Source organism: Fusarium oxysporum, chromosome V (genome assembly GCF_013085055.1).
Source record: "Fusarium oxysporum Fo47 chromosome V, complete sequence".
Classification (NCBI taxonomy): domain Eukaryota; kingdom Fungi; phylum Ascomycota; class Sordariomycetes; order Hypocreales; family Nectriaceae; genus Fusarium; species Fusarium oxysporum.
In genome coordinates this window covers 2,664,433-2,679,173 of record NC_072844.1, presented here as the reverse complement: position 1 = coordinate 2,679,173, position 14,741 = coordinate 2,664,433, and the positions used below count along the sequence as shown (strand labels likewise).

Here is a 14,741-nt window from a genome sequence, read left to right as displayed (position 1 = left end):
GATTTGTTCCACCTACTACGATGGTAATTCAATAGTCTAAGTGAATTCAAGATGTTTTTTTCTGTGGTTTATGAAATTAATCACTTCGTAAAGTGCTGCCTGAAGATATTATAAGAGCCTTGATTTTTTCTATCTTTTTGCTGTTCTATGGGATTTGATGTGATGCTCATCAGGGTATAGTAGGGTGCTGCATCAAAGAAGGTAAGAATCTAGCTAGATAAGATGAAAAGCCTCGAATCTAGAACCCATCCGTCTATTCAGATGTTTCCTGTTCTATCCGGTCTTCAAGACTTGTTTGTATATTGTGCTCATGACACCTGCAAAAAGCCGTTATGCAGATGCTTGTGTAAAGGACTGTTCGTAATGCATGGCTGTATGTAACAAAGGAAAGATACCCGAAACTCCGTCAGAAATCCAAAGGGGAAAAAAACGGTAACCCAAAATGTAATGTTGAAGTGAAGAGTGCGAGTTGGATTAGATGGTAATACCATCCATGTCGACAGCAATCTCTGTGATGCCAGACTCGGGGATAAGGGCAGACTTGGAGATCTGGCCCTTTGCAGCCTTCTTGTCCATCTCACGCTTGATGCCGTGGTTAACAGCATCGAGAACATTCTCAACAGTGACTCGAGGCTTATAGGCGGGTTCAGTGCCCTCCTGGTAGACACCAGTCTTGACGAGAATGCTGTACCAATCATTGTCGGCAACCTTGTTCACGGCGTTGGTGCCTCGGATATCACTCTCAGGAGTGTCACCGACAAAGTAGACAGTCTCAGGAGGAGCGACAAGACCATGCTCAGTCTGACGCCACTGGCCCATCAGACGAGAGGCAAACTCGAAGGTGGAAACCTGAGGCTTTCCAAAGGCGTGGGTGTGTAGAACGCCGTTACCGCCAGTGAGATCCTTGAAGGTAACTTCGAACATGCGGCGAAGGGCACCCATACCTAGACGGACATGCTCGTGTGCAGCAGACCAGACAACATCGTTATGAGAGAAGTAGAAGGGGGGGCCTTCGTCGTTGGTCTCACTGCGGGTACCCAAACGGCCGCCCTTGGACATAGCAACGTCGAGCATGATCTGAATGTCTCCAGCCCAATCGCGAGAGTCGGCGAAGACAAAGACAGCGTCGATGACAACGTCCGAGAAGTCTCGCTCACGGGAGTTGGCATGCTCCTCAGCGGTAAGCTTGCGGAAGGGAGTAGTAGCGGCGTTGTGCTTGATGATATCACCAGGTGTGACAACATCCTTGAAGCCATAGCCCTCAGCAACATGTCGGCACTTCTCGCCCTCACCACCGACGACAAGGACGGTGCCGTACTTCTCAGCCATCTCCCTCATGGGAGTGTGGCCGCAGATGAACTGGCCAGGCTTGATGTCGCACTTGAGCTGACCTGAAAGGTCACCGCATCGTTCCTCTTCAGTCTTACCACCACCATTGGTGAGAAAGATGTGAGGCCTAAGAGGGGTGTCAGCATTGCACGGTTCAACCAGGGTAAAAGTCACGATGCCGTTTATTAAGTGGACCTCCCCAGAATAAATCCGGGGTTGGTGGATCATGACTGCATATTGTGGATGAATCGACTTACACTTGAATGCCATACTCATTCTCGCCATTGAGAACCTTCATGGCCTGGATGGCCTCAGGAATGGCTCGTCCACCACGGACCAAGACACCATCGATGTCGAAAGCGAAAACGAACGAGTCGGCGACAGGCTGCGAGATGGGAGGGGAGATGGGAGAGGCGGGAGACCCGAGACTGGCGATACTGTCACTTGAGCTAGAGCTTCCGAGCTCAGGAGAGCTGGGGACAGAGTCGGGGGTGGTGACCTCACGCTGGGTGGGGAGGTTGTCCTTGAAGAACTCGGTCTGTTGTGAAGACATGATGATGGTGTTGCTAGGAATGGATATGGTCCTGTTCAGGCGCACGCGTAACAATCGAGACGCGTGAAGTTGAGGTATCGGTAGGTGCTTCCAGTAATGATAATCAAACAGAGGTTATTGAGAAATGACTCGGGGAGTGTCAAGCTATTTGTGTGTTTGGTAATTGTTGATGATAGTGGATATGGAATCTGGGGAATGATGGAGACTGATGAGTTCTACCGTCAAGAACGGTGGGAGAAATCTGGGGCTTTATAGATTTAGATGTCAAGCGGAGAGCAACTGGCAAGTACGTCAGATTCCTGAGGATACAATGTCCAAACAAGGCGTCATCTTGGCCGTGGCTCTGATCGATATCGAATCGAAATCAATATCCATGGCATCTCGGTAGACGCCCGTCGATACGTAGCTCGGGGTCCAATAACCGAGTCAGTCACTGTCAATCGAAACCGTGGCAAGCCATGGATGATTCCCCCTTACCCACAATAACGGTTCCACCGTATTTCTTGTGAGGCATTGTTTTGGTTACAGCAGAAAAACTTTAAGATACAGTATGAGGTAAGGGATGGGATGCGGAGGGCGATGACGGTGTTGCTTTCAAGTCTGAGCGACAAAGGTACTTGCCAGAGCGAGACAGGTGGGTACTTGGTACCCATTGTCCCTGCTGCCATGTACGGGGACACATGGTATTGGCTACGCTAGCTTCTGATAACCTGCTGTCTCTACTCGCGGCTGGGGCGGGCTGTCATGGATGTTTTTGCTGTCTGCATCCGTGCCTGGGTTCCATTTCTTAGACGCCGTCGCCGCACTAAACCAACCCCATTCTCAACTTCAGTTCGCATCCTTTGAACGTCATGACAAGCCAGGCACGGGCACGGGCACGGGCACGGAAACAAGTACAGTATACGTAGGTCCTTGAGATACGAGACATGCCTCGTTCCCACTTGTCAACCAACAGGTTGTAAATAACGCAAATGCAGCTCATTCTCTTGAAGCAACATACATGATCATGGACCAATCCGTGGTACATGGCATAAGCACTCATGATATCTGACTGTTTACAGTAACACGGTGCCACCGATGTTCTAAAAACAATGATCAATCCTGTCAGACGTAGGACGCAGCTTGGGATCGCCAATTGATTCTAGTTTTCTAATCTGGCTGCCCTGAATCGCGACAGATAACAAAAGCTCACCGCATAAAACGGTGTACCACCGTACCGTCTGATAACGGCAAAGATGTGCTGCAGAAAAGATTTCTTTCTCTGGTGTGGACCCTGAGGCTCCCTGTTGCGGTTCGTAGCTCCAATCAGGGTCTCAGTGTCGGCCATTTTCAGCCAGTCAGACAAACATGCCAGGGAACGTCTCATATTGCAGGGAGGCTTGCAGATGGCTTCACAGCGCAGTGGCTTTTCTCTCTCTCTGTCTCTCTTCAGGGGCTATTCTTTTTCAAGGGCTCGGGCGCGAACTCAAACCTCTAGGGCTCATTTCTCGGCGTGAGAATTAATGCAAGGTCGACGACATCAAGCGCCAGTTCCGCCAGAGAAACCGGATTGAATGGTGATAGTATCCACCGTCAAGCAGCTCATCCATGACGCCAATACGGTCACCGTCAGGAGGAAGAGGCATTGGCGACGGTAGAAATGCACGCAAGCTGCTCTATACCTCCACTGCATCCCGACCAAGACCGCGGAATCAAGAGTCGCTACGTCGATACTTTGCAAATTTGGTAGGTGTTTCGTTCTTTTTGCGCGCACAGTTTCGGTCCGTTGTTTTATGTGACGTCAAGCCAGCTCCGCTCAGGGTCCGCTCATGCCCCGCCAGTCCGGTCCGCAGCCCTATCAGCCATGCCGTCCGGCCCCACTAAGGGACACCGTTATCCACCCCATGGCCTAGACGGCCACCTTCGGCTGGGCGCTATCACCAAATGATTATTCATGCCAAAACCCGTCTCACAAGTGTTACCTTGTCCAGCAATCGACAATTATGTTGCGATCTTGACAATAAACAAGAGACATGAAATAACACAATTGCAACGAGTGACATGCTCATATCGAAACAGGAGAGATCATGGTTGCACAGCATCGCATCTATCTGCAACACATACCATCCAATACAAGATCTGTCCCTGAAAGCATGTGAAACGCGGTCCCCTAGATAGCCCTTATCACCCCTATCGGGATCAGATCTGCATAGGGAGCACAAGTCTACAGGGTCCTTCTGCGCTGAAGGGTTCGGTTCGTCCATGGGCTTTGAATGGTTTGTTGTTGGCTGCAAGTCACTGCACCGGTCTGCCACATCAGTCCAACCGAGCTTGGCTTGGCTGGTCTTGGCTCGGCTCAGCTCAGCCTTTACTGTCATCTTTGATACGGTAGTCATCGTCGTCACTGGATTGTGCTCTACCGCTCTTCTGTCATACAATGTACTCTCATGTCATCAAACTCAAGCATGCATCTGTCGGCCTTGTTATCTGCTTGCCCTTCCATTCACGCTGTGAAAGAATAGCACCTCGTTGGGCCATCATATATCCCTTGGCGGCCTCCTAAACCACCGTCAGGAAACTCTATTGCTGGGATCATGGATCATAGTGCTTGGCGTCCGTCTCCTCCAAATGTCAGGATGTCTCGATCAAACGTCCGCGCCGACGCGGGGCATGCGCGCGATTAATACAACTCTTCCTTGCATCATCCTTGTGGTTAATTAACGGAGCACAACGTTGGACGAAAATTAACAATGAGGGGGAAACACTGTGGAGATCAGTACAGTGTTGTGTTGATTGTGAGTTGAGTATTACATTACGGTGCACTTTGACGGTGCCATGAGGGAGCCACAATGTAATCGGAATCGATGTTTTTCTGGTGGTTGGATTTTTCCTCCCTTGAAAGCTGTCCCTGGTGTCACTGTATTCTCTGCAGAAGTTCTAGAAACAACTGTCAAAACAGAGTTCAAATTTTGCAGAAAATAGCGGCAATTAATTTGGTCGTCGTCTAGAAACCCAAGGGACTGGTATGTACTGGTTACTGACAGGGATGTATCAAGTTTAGCCTTGGCCAAAGTACAGTATACATACAGGTTCGGTCGACTCCCGTCCTAAGATCCTAGTAAGTAACCTCCTGCTTATCACTTCCTCGTTACGGTGAAACCTCCCGCCTACCGTTCAGCCCGTTCTGAATCTGACGGAATATATCTCACGTTTCCTTGGTTTGTGATGGAGGGTGAGAACAACGATAATCTTGAGTATTTATGTGTGACGGAACGGACACGGTGCAGGAGATCAACAGTAATATCCTTTCATATGCCTGGCAAGAAAAAGCCGCGCTATGCGGATTGGCTTTGATCTACTTCCAGTCTAATAAACGTGTCTCCTGCTACTTGCGTTTCTTTCCGTCAAACATGCCAAAGTACCCAAGCATTTCCACATCAGGCATGGATCGATCCTTCATATATGTCCTTCTCAATGGAACGAAAACTGAAGCCGCCGGCCGGCGCCGTTCAAGCCCGACCCCGCGACCCCGTGTTCAATAGCGCCGCCCCGGGGCTCCGGGTATCCAGTCGCACAGATGAACACAGTTCTGATATCCAATACTTTTGTGACAAAACATCTACATACTCCACGACTCAAGAAGGAATTTCCCCACAAGACCAACATTGACTCGTCTCCACGGCAAACGCTCGTTCTGTTAATAATATCTCCAGGTTTCGATCTCGTCTCGATGTAGCGCTTCGCCTCCGCGTCTCCACTTCTCCATATCCCCATTTCTCTCCACGAGCTTAATCTTCTCTCCTTCACTGAAGGTTGACGAAGAGTCCACCGTCAACGAGAAGCTGTGCGCCCGTCACGTATCCGCTCAGCTCTGGACAAGCCAGGAAGACAGCCGGACCAGCCATGTCAGAGGGTGAGCCTGTCCTTCCCAGAGGGATACGACCTTCCATGTAGGTTCTCTTCGCATCATCAGCCAGGTCGGCATCGTTCAACTGCGTGCGGATGGTCCCAGGGAGAAGAGCATTACACCGGATGTTATGTTCTCCCAATGCGCATGCTGTGCTCTGCATCAAGCTCAGAACTCCTGCTTTGGTAGGAGTGTAATGTGTCTGCTGGCCACCTCCGACAAGAGCCGAGATAGACGAAACGCCTATGATACTCCCTCCCTTAGGTTCCTGGTTGAGGGCCATCTGCCTGGCGGCGGCTTGGGTAATGTAAAAGGCACCATCCAAGTTTGTTCTCACTGTTGAATACAGCAGGTCCGGCTCGAGCGTCAGGAAATCGGCAAATGTGCAAATACCAGCGTTTGACACACACACGTCAAGTCGCTTCTTGGGAGAGTGCTCGACGGCCTTCTTGACCAGTTCTGTTGCCGTCGCCGGATCGCGAACATCGCCTGGTTGATGATCAAGAAGACCAGCTGTGGATGATGCTTTGCGGATAGCGTCGGCCTCAGCGATGAGAGAGTCGAGATGAGGTTTATCCTTCTCGAGGCCTAGATGATTGACTACAACATTCGCCCCTTGTCGCAGGAATTCGAGACAGATAGCACGGCCAATGCCAGTTGTGCCGCCTGTGATGATGGCACTCTTGTTGGCGAGAAGACCCGCTGGCATCAACATGACTGCTTATCTGAGTGGGCAATAAGCTGTGAGTATTTGTTGTAATTGTTGTCACGAGAACGGAAATATTCAATCTGGATTGCAATTTTTTGTCTTGTCCTCTGTCTGCTACCTCGCGTCGTTCGGTCGAAGGAATACCGAGGATGAGGGACCGATATGTGAACGTTAGGGGCGTTGAAGGCGAATAGTGAAGCTATGATGAGACCTATGATGGACTCTATTTTATGAGAATGATAACTCTGTAAAGGGGTTTGTTTGAACGGCGAAGGGTTGAAGATTTCTAAACCGATGATTACGATAGCTTTCTTCCCCTCATTTACGGGAAACGGCTCTTAATAGTACCGAACTCTCCCACCTTTTCCTGCGACCCTCTTCCTTTGGTGGTTAGCAATCAAGACCCGCGCAAATGGTGGGACAAGTGTCGAAAGAAATACCTAGGCTTCTTTACTTCCGGGTGAGCCTTCGCACCGAGCCCGAGTCCACATTGCTAGATCTAGAACTTTGCGAGAGAAAGCCTCGGTAGACTGGCCAGCGAGGGGTCAATTAGTGAACCAGATTTCTTCGACATGATGGATCTTGTTGCCATCTCGGTATGCTTTAACGCGAGATGCCGGTGGGGAAACCCAACTAAAGTGGGAGAAATGCTTTCTGAAATCTTCTTAGCCAAGAATTGAGATGGGGGGTTCTGGGCCATTTTCAACAGTAGAATCTCATTTTAGTGGATGCCATGAGACAGAACCAAAACACCAACTGAAAACAAAACTGGTATCGTGAAACCGATACATATAATGGCATCTACTGTATGTGATTCCCTCTGTGGTACCAGTGCCCACATATCCCCGAAAGCTCAAGCCAACGGCTCTTTACTGGGACCTGGGGTACTGGCCGTTCAGTATCGTGAGGGTTCCATTGCCACGATGTGGGTTTTCAGAACGGCCACCGTCTCGAGGTGGCGTTGAAAGCCTAACGGTCACCGTTTGACCCCCAAAAAAGGATCTCACGATGCAGTGTCGGCCACCTCAACGTCGCGTCTATCCTGTTGTCGTGGGGCGTGTACACACCTCTCAAGTGGAGTGTGCCACGTTTATCAAGATCTTGTATGCTCCTCTGGGTCATCTTATGCGACTCATAATTATTGAAGTTTCATTTTGGTCGATCATTGACATCGACGTGACTTTGATGAAGTTGTATGGATGGCTGGCCTCCGCATGACAAGAAGCTGTCGTTTCCTCGCAATGATTTACTACATCCAAAATGATCACAGAAGCATGCAAAGCCCGTTATCAAATCCATATTAAGTAAAGACTCGAATTGTTTTCAATCTACTTTATTTGAAACGTCTAAAAACGCAATGGAGAACCATGCAAATTGCCAAACGTCATCTATATCCAAATAACAACAACACCATAGCGATGTACAATTTCCTTCCTTTCACCAGACCTACTCAGGCGGCCGCAAAACATAAACACAACCACAAATCCAGGACTGAGATATGATAGCATGACAATCGCTTTTAAGAAGTTGTTGATGTTGCGAGGGTCTCCACCTTGGCAGCGAGAGCGTCAATCGTTCCGTTGGGCTTGTCGGATTCCTCGCTTGACTTGCTCTCATTTTCCTCAGAAGGCGCCAGAGATGATACTTGAGGAACCTTGAACAGATAATCACTGGGGATGAGCTTGGCTCTAGCAGCTGGGTTGATGGTTAAGCCGAAACCGGGCTTGTCCAGGTCAGCGGTGGTAAGGAAGCCCTTGGTAGGAATGGGCTCGTCGGTAAAGAGGTCTCCAAACACAGGCAACACGCTGCGGCCGTCGGGAGAGTTGGCCAAATACTCCTGGAAGGGGGTGTTGGGCTGAGAGATCTGGAAGTGGTAGCTATAAGGTCCACTCGCGTGAGGAACAACCGGAATATCGTAGGCGGCAGCCAAAGCAGCGACCTTCAGAAGCTCAGTTAGACCACCAAGCCACATAACATCAGGCTGGATAATATCGAGATTGCGGCCCTCAACGAGTTTGCGGAAACCATATCGTGAGTACTCGTGCTCACCAGTTGTGAACTTGACAGTAGGATGGGCCCGCTTGATGAGTGCAAAGCCATCGGTGTCATCGGGGGACAAGCATTCCTCCCACCAGTTGATGTTGAGATCGAGACAAGCCTTGACAAGTTCGATTGTGTACGTGACGTTAAGGCTCATGTAGCAGTCGACCATGATGGGGAAATCGGGGCCAACAGCTTCACGGTGCTTTCGCAAGAACTCGACGTTCTTTCGCAGACCCTCATGGCCATCGTCGGGGCAGAAAGGCAGAGGAACCTTTGCTCCCCAGAAACCCATCGACTTGGCAGCGGTAGGCTCAGGGCCAGTGCAGTAGAAGTCGAGGCGCTCCTTGGTAGCACCACCAATGAGACGATACACGGGCTCATTGCGAACCTTTCCGATCAAATCCCACAGGGCGAGATCGATAACTGAGATGATGGCAATAGGGAGACCCTTGCGACCATAGAACATGGAGGCTCGGTACATCTGCTCGAAAAGAAGGTTGGTGTTGCGGGGGTCGGCACCGATGAGGAAACGCTCGAAGTGCTCGTGAACGAGCCAGCACGCGGGAGGGCCTATTGACAAATGTTAGGCACTCTAAAGGGTCTCGAGTAATTGTGTCATTGGCTTGACACAGGGGTTCAAACTCACCTCCAAAACCAGTTGCGAAACCAACTGTGCCGTCTGTAGCTTCAATCTCGACAAGAAATGACCCCAGAACGTTGATGCCCCAGCTAGTACGCGACTTCTTGTACTTCTCCCATTTTGAAGCTGGTGTTGAGATATCGCTGTCGATGAGCCTACAAATAGAATGTGAGTAATGCGATCGAGGCCAGTTTTACAGAGACAGGGTGAGCGAGCGTACCAGTGACCACCCTTGACATTGTGATAATCACCACCTGTTTCGCAATTCGTTAACATTGCTCAAATACTCCCCCCCCCCCCCCCCCAAGTTCTTCTTCACTGCGCAGAAAGCGAGACGGCATACCTGAGCCAACGCCACCGATAATGAATGACCTTACAGCCTTGATCTTGGGGAAGTCCTTAACAGACGTCATTGTGAATAATGTAAGAGAAGCCAAGAGAATGAGATGAATTGTGAGATGCTTAGAGTGACTACTCAGAAGATGTGCAGGAGATTCTGACGAAGGCGTTGAATGAAGAAGAAAACAAGATGGCTACGAGCTGGGGATGGGCTTATTTACAAAGGATGCACTTGTGGCACTACAAGGTGGGCTTGAAAACACAATTGTAACCGATCGCGGATCATGGAACACAGGAGCCAATGGCTTTAGTCGCGAAGCTCATGATTGACTGGCCAGTAAGTCTTGTGATAGCATTCCGAGGGCAGAAGCCGGCAAAACGTGCGCCGGAATCCCCTCTGGGCAAAGCAGATATCGGGTTAAGATGCACCGAAGTTGGTGTTGATGATGGAACCTTCCCCAATTACAGGGTCATCTCCATATTTTCTCGGTCCTCGTCGGGGTTCCACAAGAGTTGAGGGAACCTTAGGCTATGATCACGTAGCTTAGAGGCGGCTCATAGGTTCCCAGCTTTTCCCTTAGGTTGTTTTTCTGGGGCAGTTGGAAGTTACGAGCATTTTGGGGGGGAGGGGGGGTTTTGCCTTTGAGCTCTTGTTGTTGATCCCCATTACTACCTGCAGTCATACTGAAGTCTATGTCAGCTGTTGGTAGACCTAATCTCGCACCCAGTGGAGGCTCTTGAAAGCCGAGCCCAGTCTTTGCGGGGTGACAGGGGAGGAAAGGCATAAGAAGTCGGCAACTGTGGAGAGCATATAATTACGTTAGCAGCTTAGGTAGGGTAAAAAGAAAAACCAGTCGTGGCTCGAAAGCGATCAACATCATATTTATAAAATTATACCTATGGACGGAGATATAGACACTTCCGTCTCACAGCATAAGATATCCCCTGCCACCCGTACTCTGATGGATGTTAGCTCTATCAAGGTCATTGAGTCTGATATAAGTTGACGTGCTCAAAAACAGTGACCGCTTCTGAGGCTGAACAGAACAATGCTGCACTGACATGGGTGAAGCATGTGCTACATCCGGTCTGGGGCAATGAATTCGGCAACTGATCCACTTGTATATCTCATTCCACAAATCAGATTATACCGCTTCTTTCATTTCCCCGCCTCAACCCCTTGAGGAAAGAGCTTGTGAGGGCGAAGTCGAGGCAAGAAGGTTTGGGAAGGTACGCGTGCGGCGCGAGATCAGCTCCTTCTCTCCGCATTACTTGAAAGTTTTATGCCCATCCTACCTTGCCTTAGTTGGATATCCGGTTGCATGTGCAAGCAAGCTGTGTCTCTCCTTTTCCTCACCACCTTTGATCCCCGGTTCATTATCAAAACAAATCAATATCCTAAAGAGTCTCTCATAGCTGTGTTGCGACTCTTGATAATTTATTCTGCGGCTCCGGCCAACGGAAGTACACCGACGAAACCGAGTTCTGGCAGTTTGTTTAGCCCCGAGTCCACCTCGGCCCACCTCAAATTGGTCCGGTCATCACGGCGCCACCTTCCCATCCGTCCGAGGCACAAAGCCAGCAGAAAGCGAGGAGAAAAGCGAGAAAAACAGGTGATAGGCAAAGGGGAACAGGGCTGCTCATAAATAACATTAACAGCAAGCATTCGTGCTTTTCGGTAATTCGCGGTATTGGTCAAAATCTTTTGCATTACCCCGACAATAGTAGGCCACTCCCCAACTGCAGCGCAGGTCCTACACCCATTCTCTTAGTACTTAGTACGGGACAGGCCTATTTATCCTCGGGCGATCATTCTCCTGATCCCGCTGGCCATTATCCCGGATCGCGAGGTCTCCTTTGCAACGAACGCGGACTCATCGTTCGCGCGCATACCTGCTATCCATCATCTCGTGGCATGCTTGCTTTGCCTGAGCTAACCCCTGTTATTCGGCCTCACTATCATCGACTCTCACACGACCGCTGGTGAGCTCGTTCTTGCATCGTACCGACACACGTCCAGCGGCAAGGGCTCTGGGGAAAAGGGAACCCAAAGCCCAACATCTTACTCTCAGCCATGCAGAACGGGGCCAGCAAAATGTCGGGCGAGGGCTCGGTTGGAAATCGCCCGCCCTCTACAGAAGCAGACAGTGATGAAGCCAACCAATTCCCTAGCGAGGATGAGGACCACGGCGACCACGAAACACTCTGTCGTAATGGGAAGAGAAAGCGTCCTGTCTCGGTTTCGTAAGTGCAGCTTTCTACTCGTCTCCGTTCGCTTCCTCTACATACTTTGTGAATCGTACCTTACCTTGCACTCTCGTTGAGTCCATGTATTGATAAGGTTTCCTTTTGTCCTCTTGATAAGTCCATGATTTGATAATCATGTTGGAGTCTTATCTACATTTCTTGTACTCTCTTATCAACACCATGCCGCCATCTGAGGCCACTTCATCGCCTCATGCTTCATGCTCCCCGCCCTCACAAAATCTCAACTACTATACCACATTACAAATACAATCCACCTTGTCCTCAAATATACAGGTTGTCGCCGACACTGAGACTAACAGTATTGTACCCAGATGTGAGCTATGTAAGCAAAGAAAGGTATGCCCTCCGTGACACGATCTTGTCTCATGGTGTTTTCCTTATGTCAATCAATACTGATCCTTCTCACCTGCCAGGTTAAGTGTGATCGTGGACAACCATCGTGCGGCTGGTGTAGCCGCAATGGCGCTATATGCGAATACAAAGAACGCAAGAAGCCTGGTTTAAGAGCAGGCTATGGTCGCGAGCTTGAGCAGCGCCTCGACAAGCTTGAGGAGATATTGCGCTCCCATGCTGAGATTCTCCACGGCAACTTGGCATCAAACACAAATCCTGTCTTAGCTGCCAGTATTCGGCATAGTAACCCAAGTCTTCCGAGCGACCAAGGAACTCCACGAGATACTCACCCAAACCTCTTCCGACCTTCAGAACCAGTTCGAACACCCCAAACCGATCCTGTTATGTTTGGTCAGAAGGCACCCAGCTCCAACTTTGCCCCGAGCACACAGAGTCTCGATTTCAACGTTGCTCATACACCTAGAATGAACGATGGTTACCAGAGTCAGAACCAGGCGTCGATGTCAGGTGTGGCAGCATCCTCCCAGTTATCACCCATGCAACATGCCGCTGTCACTCAAGACTATTACACGTCTGTGCAACCCAACATTCATTCACCCACGGCCCAACTATCATCGGCTCCAGGCACATCGACCCCAGATCGAGACATGCCGCCTTACGACCTTCTCTATGCACTTGTTGATCTCTACTTCAAGCATATCAATACTTGGTGCCCCATTCTACACCGAAAAACAACTCTAGATAGCCTTTTTGGACCGTCTGCCCTTGATGAAACAGATCGAGTTCTACTCCACGCCATAGTTGCAACCACAATGCGCTACTCGACGGATGCTAGGCTAACAGAGGAGCGGCGAGAGCACTATCACCGAGTTTCCAAAGAACGCGTTCTCCTTTATGGCATGGAAAATTCCTCGGTCAAGGCGTTGCAAGCTCTCGTTATCCTGGCGCTTGATCTTTGTGGGAGCAGTAACGGTCCACCAGGGTGGAATATCATGGCTTTGATCACTCGTTCTGTAGTACAGCTTGGTCTCGCTGTTGAAATCACCTCCTCGACTGTGTCGCCTCATTACCTTTCAATATATACACTTCGAGCCATGACACTCTCGGAACCCAAGGATTTTATCGAGGAAGAGGCGAGACGGCGTCTATTTTGGATGATATATCTTCTGGACAGATATGCGACTCTTGCAACTGCTTTTGAATTTGCTCTGGACGACAAGGAGATTGACAGGACATTACCGTGCCGCGACGACTTGTGGATCAAGAACCAAAAGGTCGATACCCGATGGTTCAGCACTGACCTACACTCTGGTTCACCCGGTCATGATATTGATCAGCCAGAGAACCTGGGTGCATTTGCCTACTACATCGAAATTCTCGGTATTCTATCCAAGATACACAAATTTCTTAAACAGCCAGTCGATATTAGTGCCTTGAGCGATGTGGAACAATGGCAGATGCGGTACAAGGAACTGGACAACATGCTGACATCCTGGAAGTTCAGTCTTCCTGGTGAGTTTGGAAATATGGCAAAACTGTTCCATCCAGGAAGTAAAAGCATCAACTGCGCTTGGGTTATGCTTCATGCCACCTACCATACGGCCGTTATTCGCCTCCACTCGTCAGCTGCCTATCCTACAACGAGGTCACCCATATTCACTCCATCATATAGCGCGTCGCAACGATGTCATGGTGCAGTTGAAAATGTGGCTGCCCTCGGAGAATTTGTTGTGAACAATGGGATGCTAGCAAAGCTGGGTCCACCATTTGCTTTTACTCTCTGGGTTTCGGCTCGTCTGCTCCTTGTTCATGGCTCAACAGTTGAACATAAACTTTCACCGCAGCTTCCGTTCTTCGTCGATAGTCTGCGTGAAATGGGTCGTTACTGGCCTGTTGCAGCACGTTATTCCCAGTTGCTGCAAAGAGTCTTGGATGAGCATCACGATAGCGAGCGACAAGGTGACGGGATTACGCCCAGTTCGGTCAAAATTCTTTCTGATATGCGACGCACAGCATTTGACTTGGATTTCCTCATCTCGCGGCAGCCCAGACAGCCTAGTGCTCTGAGTAGGTTACCCAGCGTCACACCCGCGAGGACACCCGCTCCCAACGAGCTTGAGTATCTTGACGTGTTCGACTTTTTCAACGTGCCTCGACTCCCTTTTGGGGGTGAACATATTTCTGGCACCAACGGAACACCGGCTCCGCCAGGAGCCGAGATGGGCGCGTCCAACGAGAACGGAACGGGCTTGGGGGCGTCAAACGAGTTTAATATAACTAACTTCATGGTCGACGCCAACAGTGACTGGCTGTTCAAACAAGAGGGAGGGCCCAAGTATATGGCAGCTACATAAAGCGCCGATTCAGCATAAGCTTCTTGTTGTTCACCGGTGTTGAAAATCATTTTGAGTTCTGGGCGGATTTTAATTATCAGGATACCCCTTATTTAGGATATTAGCGGACTTCAAGTTGCTAGCGCGACAAGATGCTCTATGGCTATACCGTTGGAAACTTGTACATAAATTTGGAAGTGAAAATATGGTGGATAAAGGTTGGAGCTAATAACGTCTACACGACAAGTGCTTAGGATTACGACTCACGGGTTATGACAATAAAGAAC

General features: G+C 49.7%; 5 protein-coding genes across 5 annotated transcripts; 2 read left to right on the top strand and 3 right to left on the bottom strand.

The window, feature by feature from the left end:
• Positions 1–101: 101 nt before the first annotated feature.
• FOBCDRAFT_183276 (HAD-like domain-containing protein) lies at positions 102–2,219 on the bottom strand. The gene is made up of 2 exons (XM_031184451.3): positions 1,587–2,219; positions 102–1,456 (listed from the first exon to the last, which is right to left on the bottom strand). Exons 1-2 carry the CDS (start codon positions 1,880–1,882, stop codon positions 475–477), a joined length of 1,278 nt encoding a protein of 425 aa, XP_031040093.2. The 5' UTR covers positions 1,883–2,219; the 3' UTR covers positions 102–474.
• A 1,843-nt stretch (positions 2,220–4,062) lies between these two features.
• Positions 4,063–4,843, top strand: FOBCDRAFT_223846 (uncharacterized protein). Its single transcript, XM_059609642.1, has one exon. The coding sequence runs from the start codon at positions 4,124–4,126 to the stop codon at positions 4,373–4,375; it is 252 nt and encodes an 83-aa protein (XP_059467227.1). The 5' UTR covers positions 4,063–4,123; the 3' UTR covers positions 4,376–4,843.
• Positions 4,844–5,664: 821 nt separating this feature from the next.
• FOBCDRAFT_293434 (uncharacterized protein) lies at positions 5,665–6,519 on the bottom strand (the record flags this gene model as incomplete). Its single annotated transcript, XM_031184449.3, has 1 exon — positions 5,665–6,519. The coding sequence occupies exon 1, from the start codon at positions 6,481–6,483 to the stop codon at positions 5,665–5,667; it is 819 nt and encodes a 272-aa protein (XP_031040091.1). The 5' UTR covers positions 6,484–6,519.
• Positions 6,520–7,714: 1,195 nt separating this feature from the next.
• Positions 7,715–9,794, bottom strand: FOBCDRAFT_250605 (enolase C-terminal domain-like protein). The gene is made up of 4 exons (XM_031184448.3): positions 9,504–9,794; positions 9,381–9,414; positions 9,167–9,315; positions 7,715–9,090 (listed from the first exon to the last, which is right to left on the bottom strand). Exons 1-4 carry the CDS (start codon positions 9,571–9,573, stop codon positions 7,997–7,999), a joined length of 1,347 nt encoding a protein of 448 aa, XP_031040090.2. The 5' UTR covers positions 9,574–9,794; the 3' UTR covers positions 7,715–7,996.
• Positions 9,795–11,486: 1,692 nt separating this feature from the next.
• Positions 11,487–14,537, top strand: FOBCDRAFT_293424 (fungal-specific transcription factor domain-containing protein). The gene is made up of 3 exons (XM_031184445.3): positions 11,487–11,743; positions 12,079–12,103; positions 12,181–14,537. Exons 1-3 carry the CDS (start codon positions 11,574–11,576, stop codon positions 14,473–14,475), a joined length of 2,490 nt encoding a protein of 829 aa, XP_031040087.3. The 5' UTR covers positions 11,487–11,573; the 3' UTR covers positions 14,476–14,537.
• The last annotated feature ends 204 nt before the right edge of the window (positions 14,538–14,741 follow it).

What these genes read in the sequence shown, in the direction of transcription:
- FOBCDRAFT_183276 (XM_031184451.3), bottom strand. Translation starts at nt 1,882, where the DNA reads ATGTCTTCACAACAGACCGAGTTCTTCAAGGACAACCTCCCCACCCAG. An exon ending in AATGAGTATGGCATTCAAGT is followed by an intron (nt 1,457 to 1,586) that starts GTAAGTCGATTC and finishes CACCCCTCTTAG; the next exon opens with GCCTCACATCTTTCTCACCA.
- FOBCDRAFT_223846 (XM_059609642.1), top strand. Translation starts at nt 4,124, where the DNA reads ATGGGCTTTGAATGGTTTGTTGTTGGCTGCAAGTCACTGCACCGGTCT.
- FOBCDRAFT_250605 (XM_031184448.3), bottom strand. Translation starts at nt 9,573, where the DNA reads ATGACGTCTGTTAAGGACTTCCCCAAGATCAAGGCTGTAAGGTCATTC. An exon ending in TATCGGTGGCGTTGGCTCAG is followed by an intron (nt 9,415 to 9,503) that starts GTATGCCGTCTC and finishes ATTGCGAAACAG; the next exon opens with GTGGTGATTATCACAATGTC. An exon ending in AATGTCAAGGGTGGTCACTG is followed by an intron (nt 9,316 to 9,380) that starts GTACGCTCGCTC and finishes TTCTATTTGTAG; the next exon opens with GCTCATCGACAGCGATATCT.
- FOBCDRAFT_293424 (XM_031184445.3), top strand. Translation starts at nt 11,574, where the DNA reads ATGCAGAACGGGGCCAGCAAAATGTCGGGCGAGGGCTCGGTTGGAAAT. An exon ending in AAGCGTCCTGTCTCGGTTTC is followed by an intron (nt 11,744 to 12,078) that starts GTAAGTGCAGCT and finishes TATTGTACCCAG; the next exon opens with ATGTGAGCTATGTAAGCAAA. An exon ending in AGCTATGTAAGCAAAGAAAG is followed by an intron (nt 12,104 to 12,180) that starts GTATGCCCTCCG and finishes CTCACCTGCCAG; the next exon opens with GTTAAGTGTGATCGTGGACA.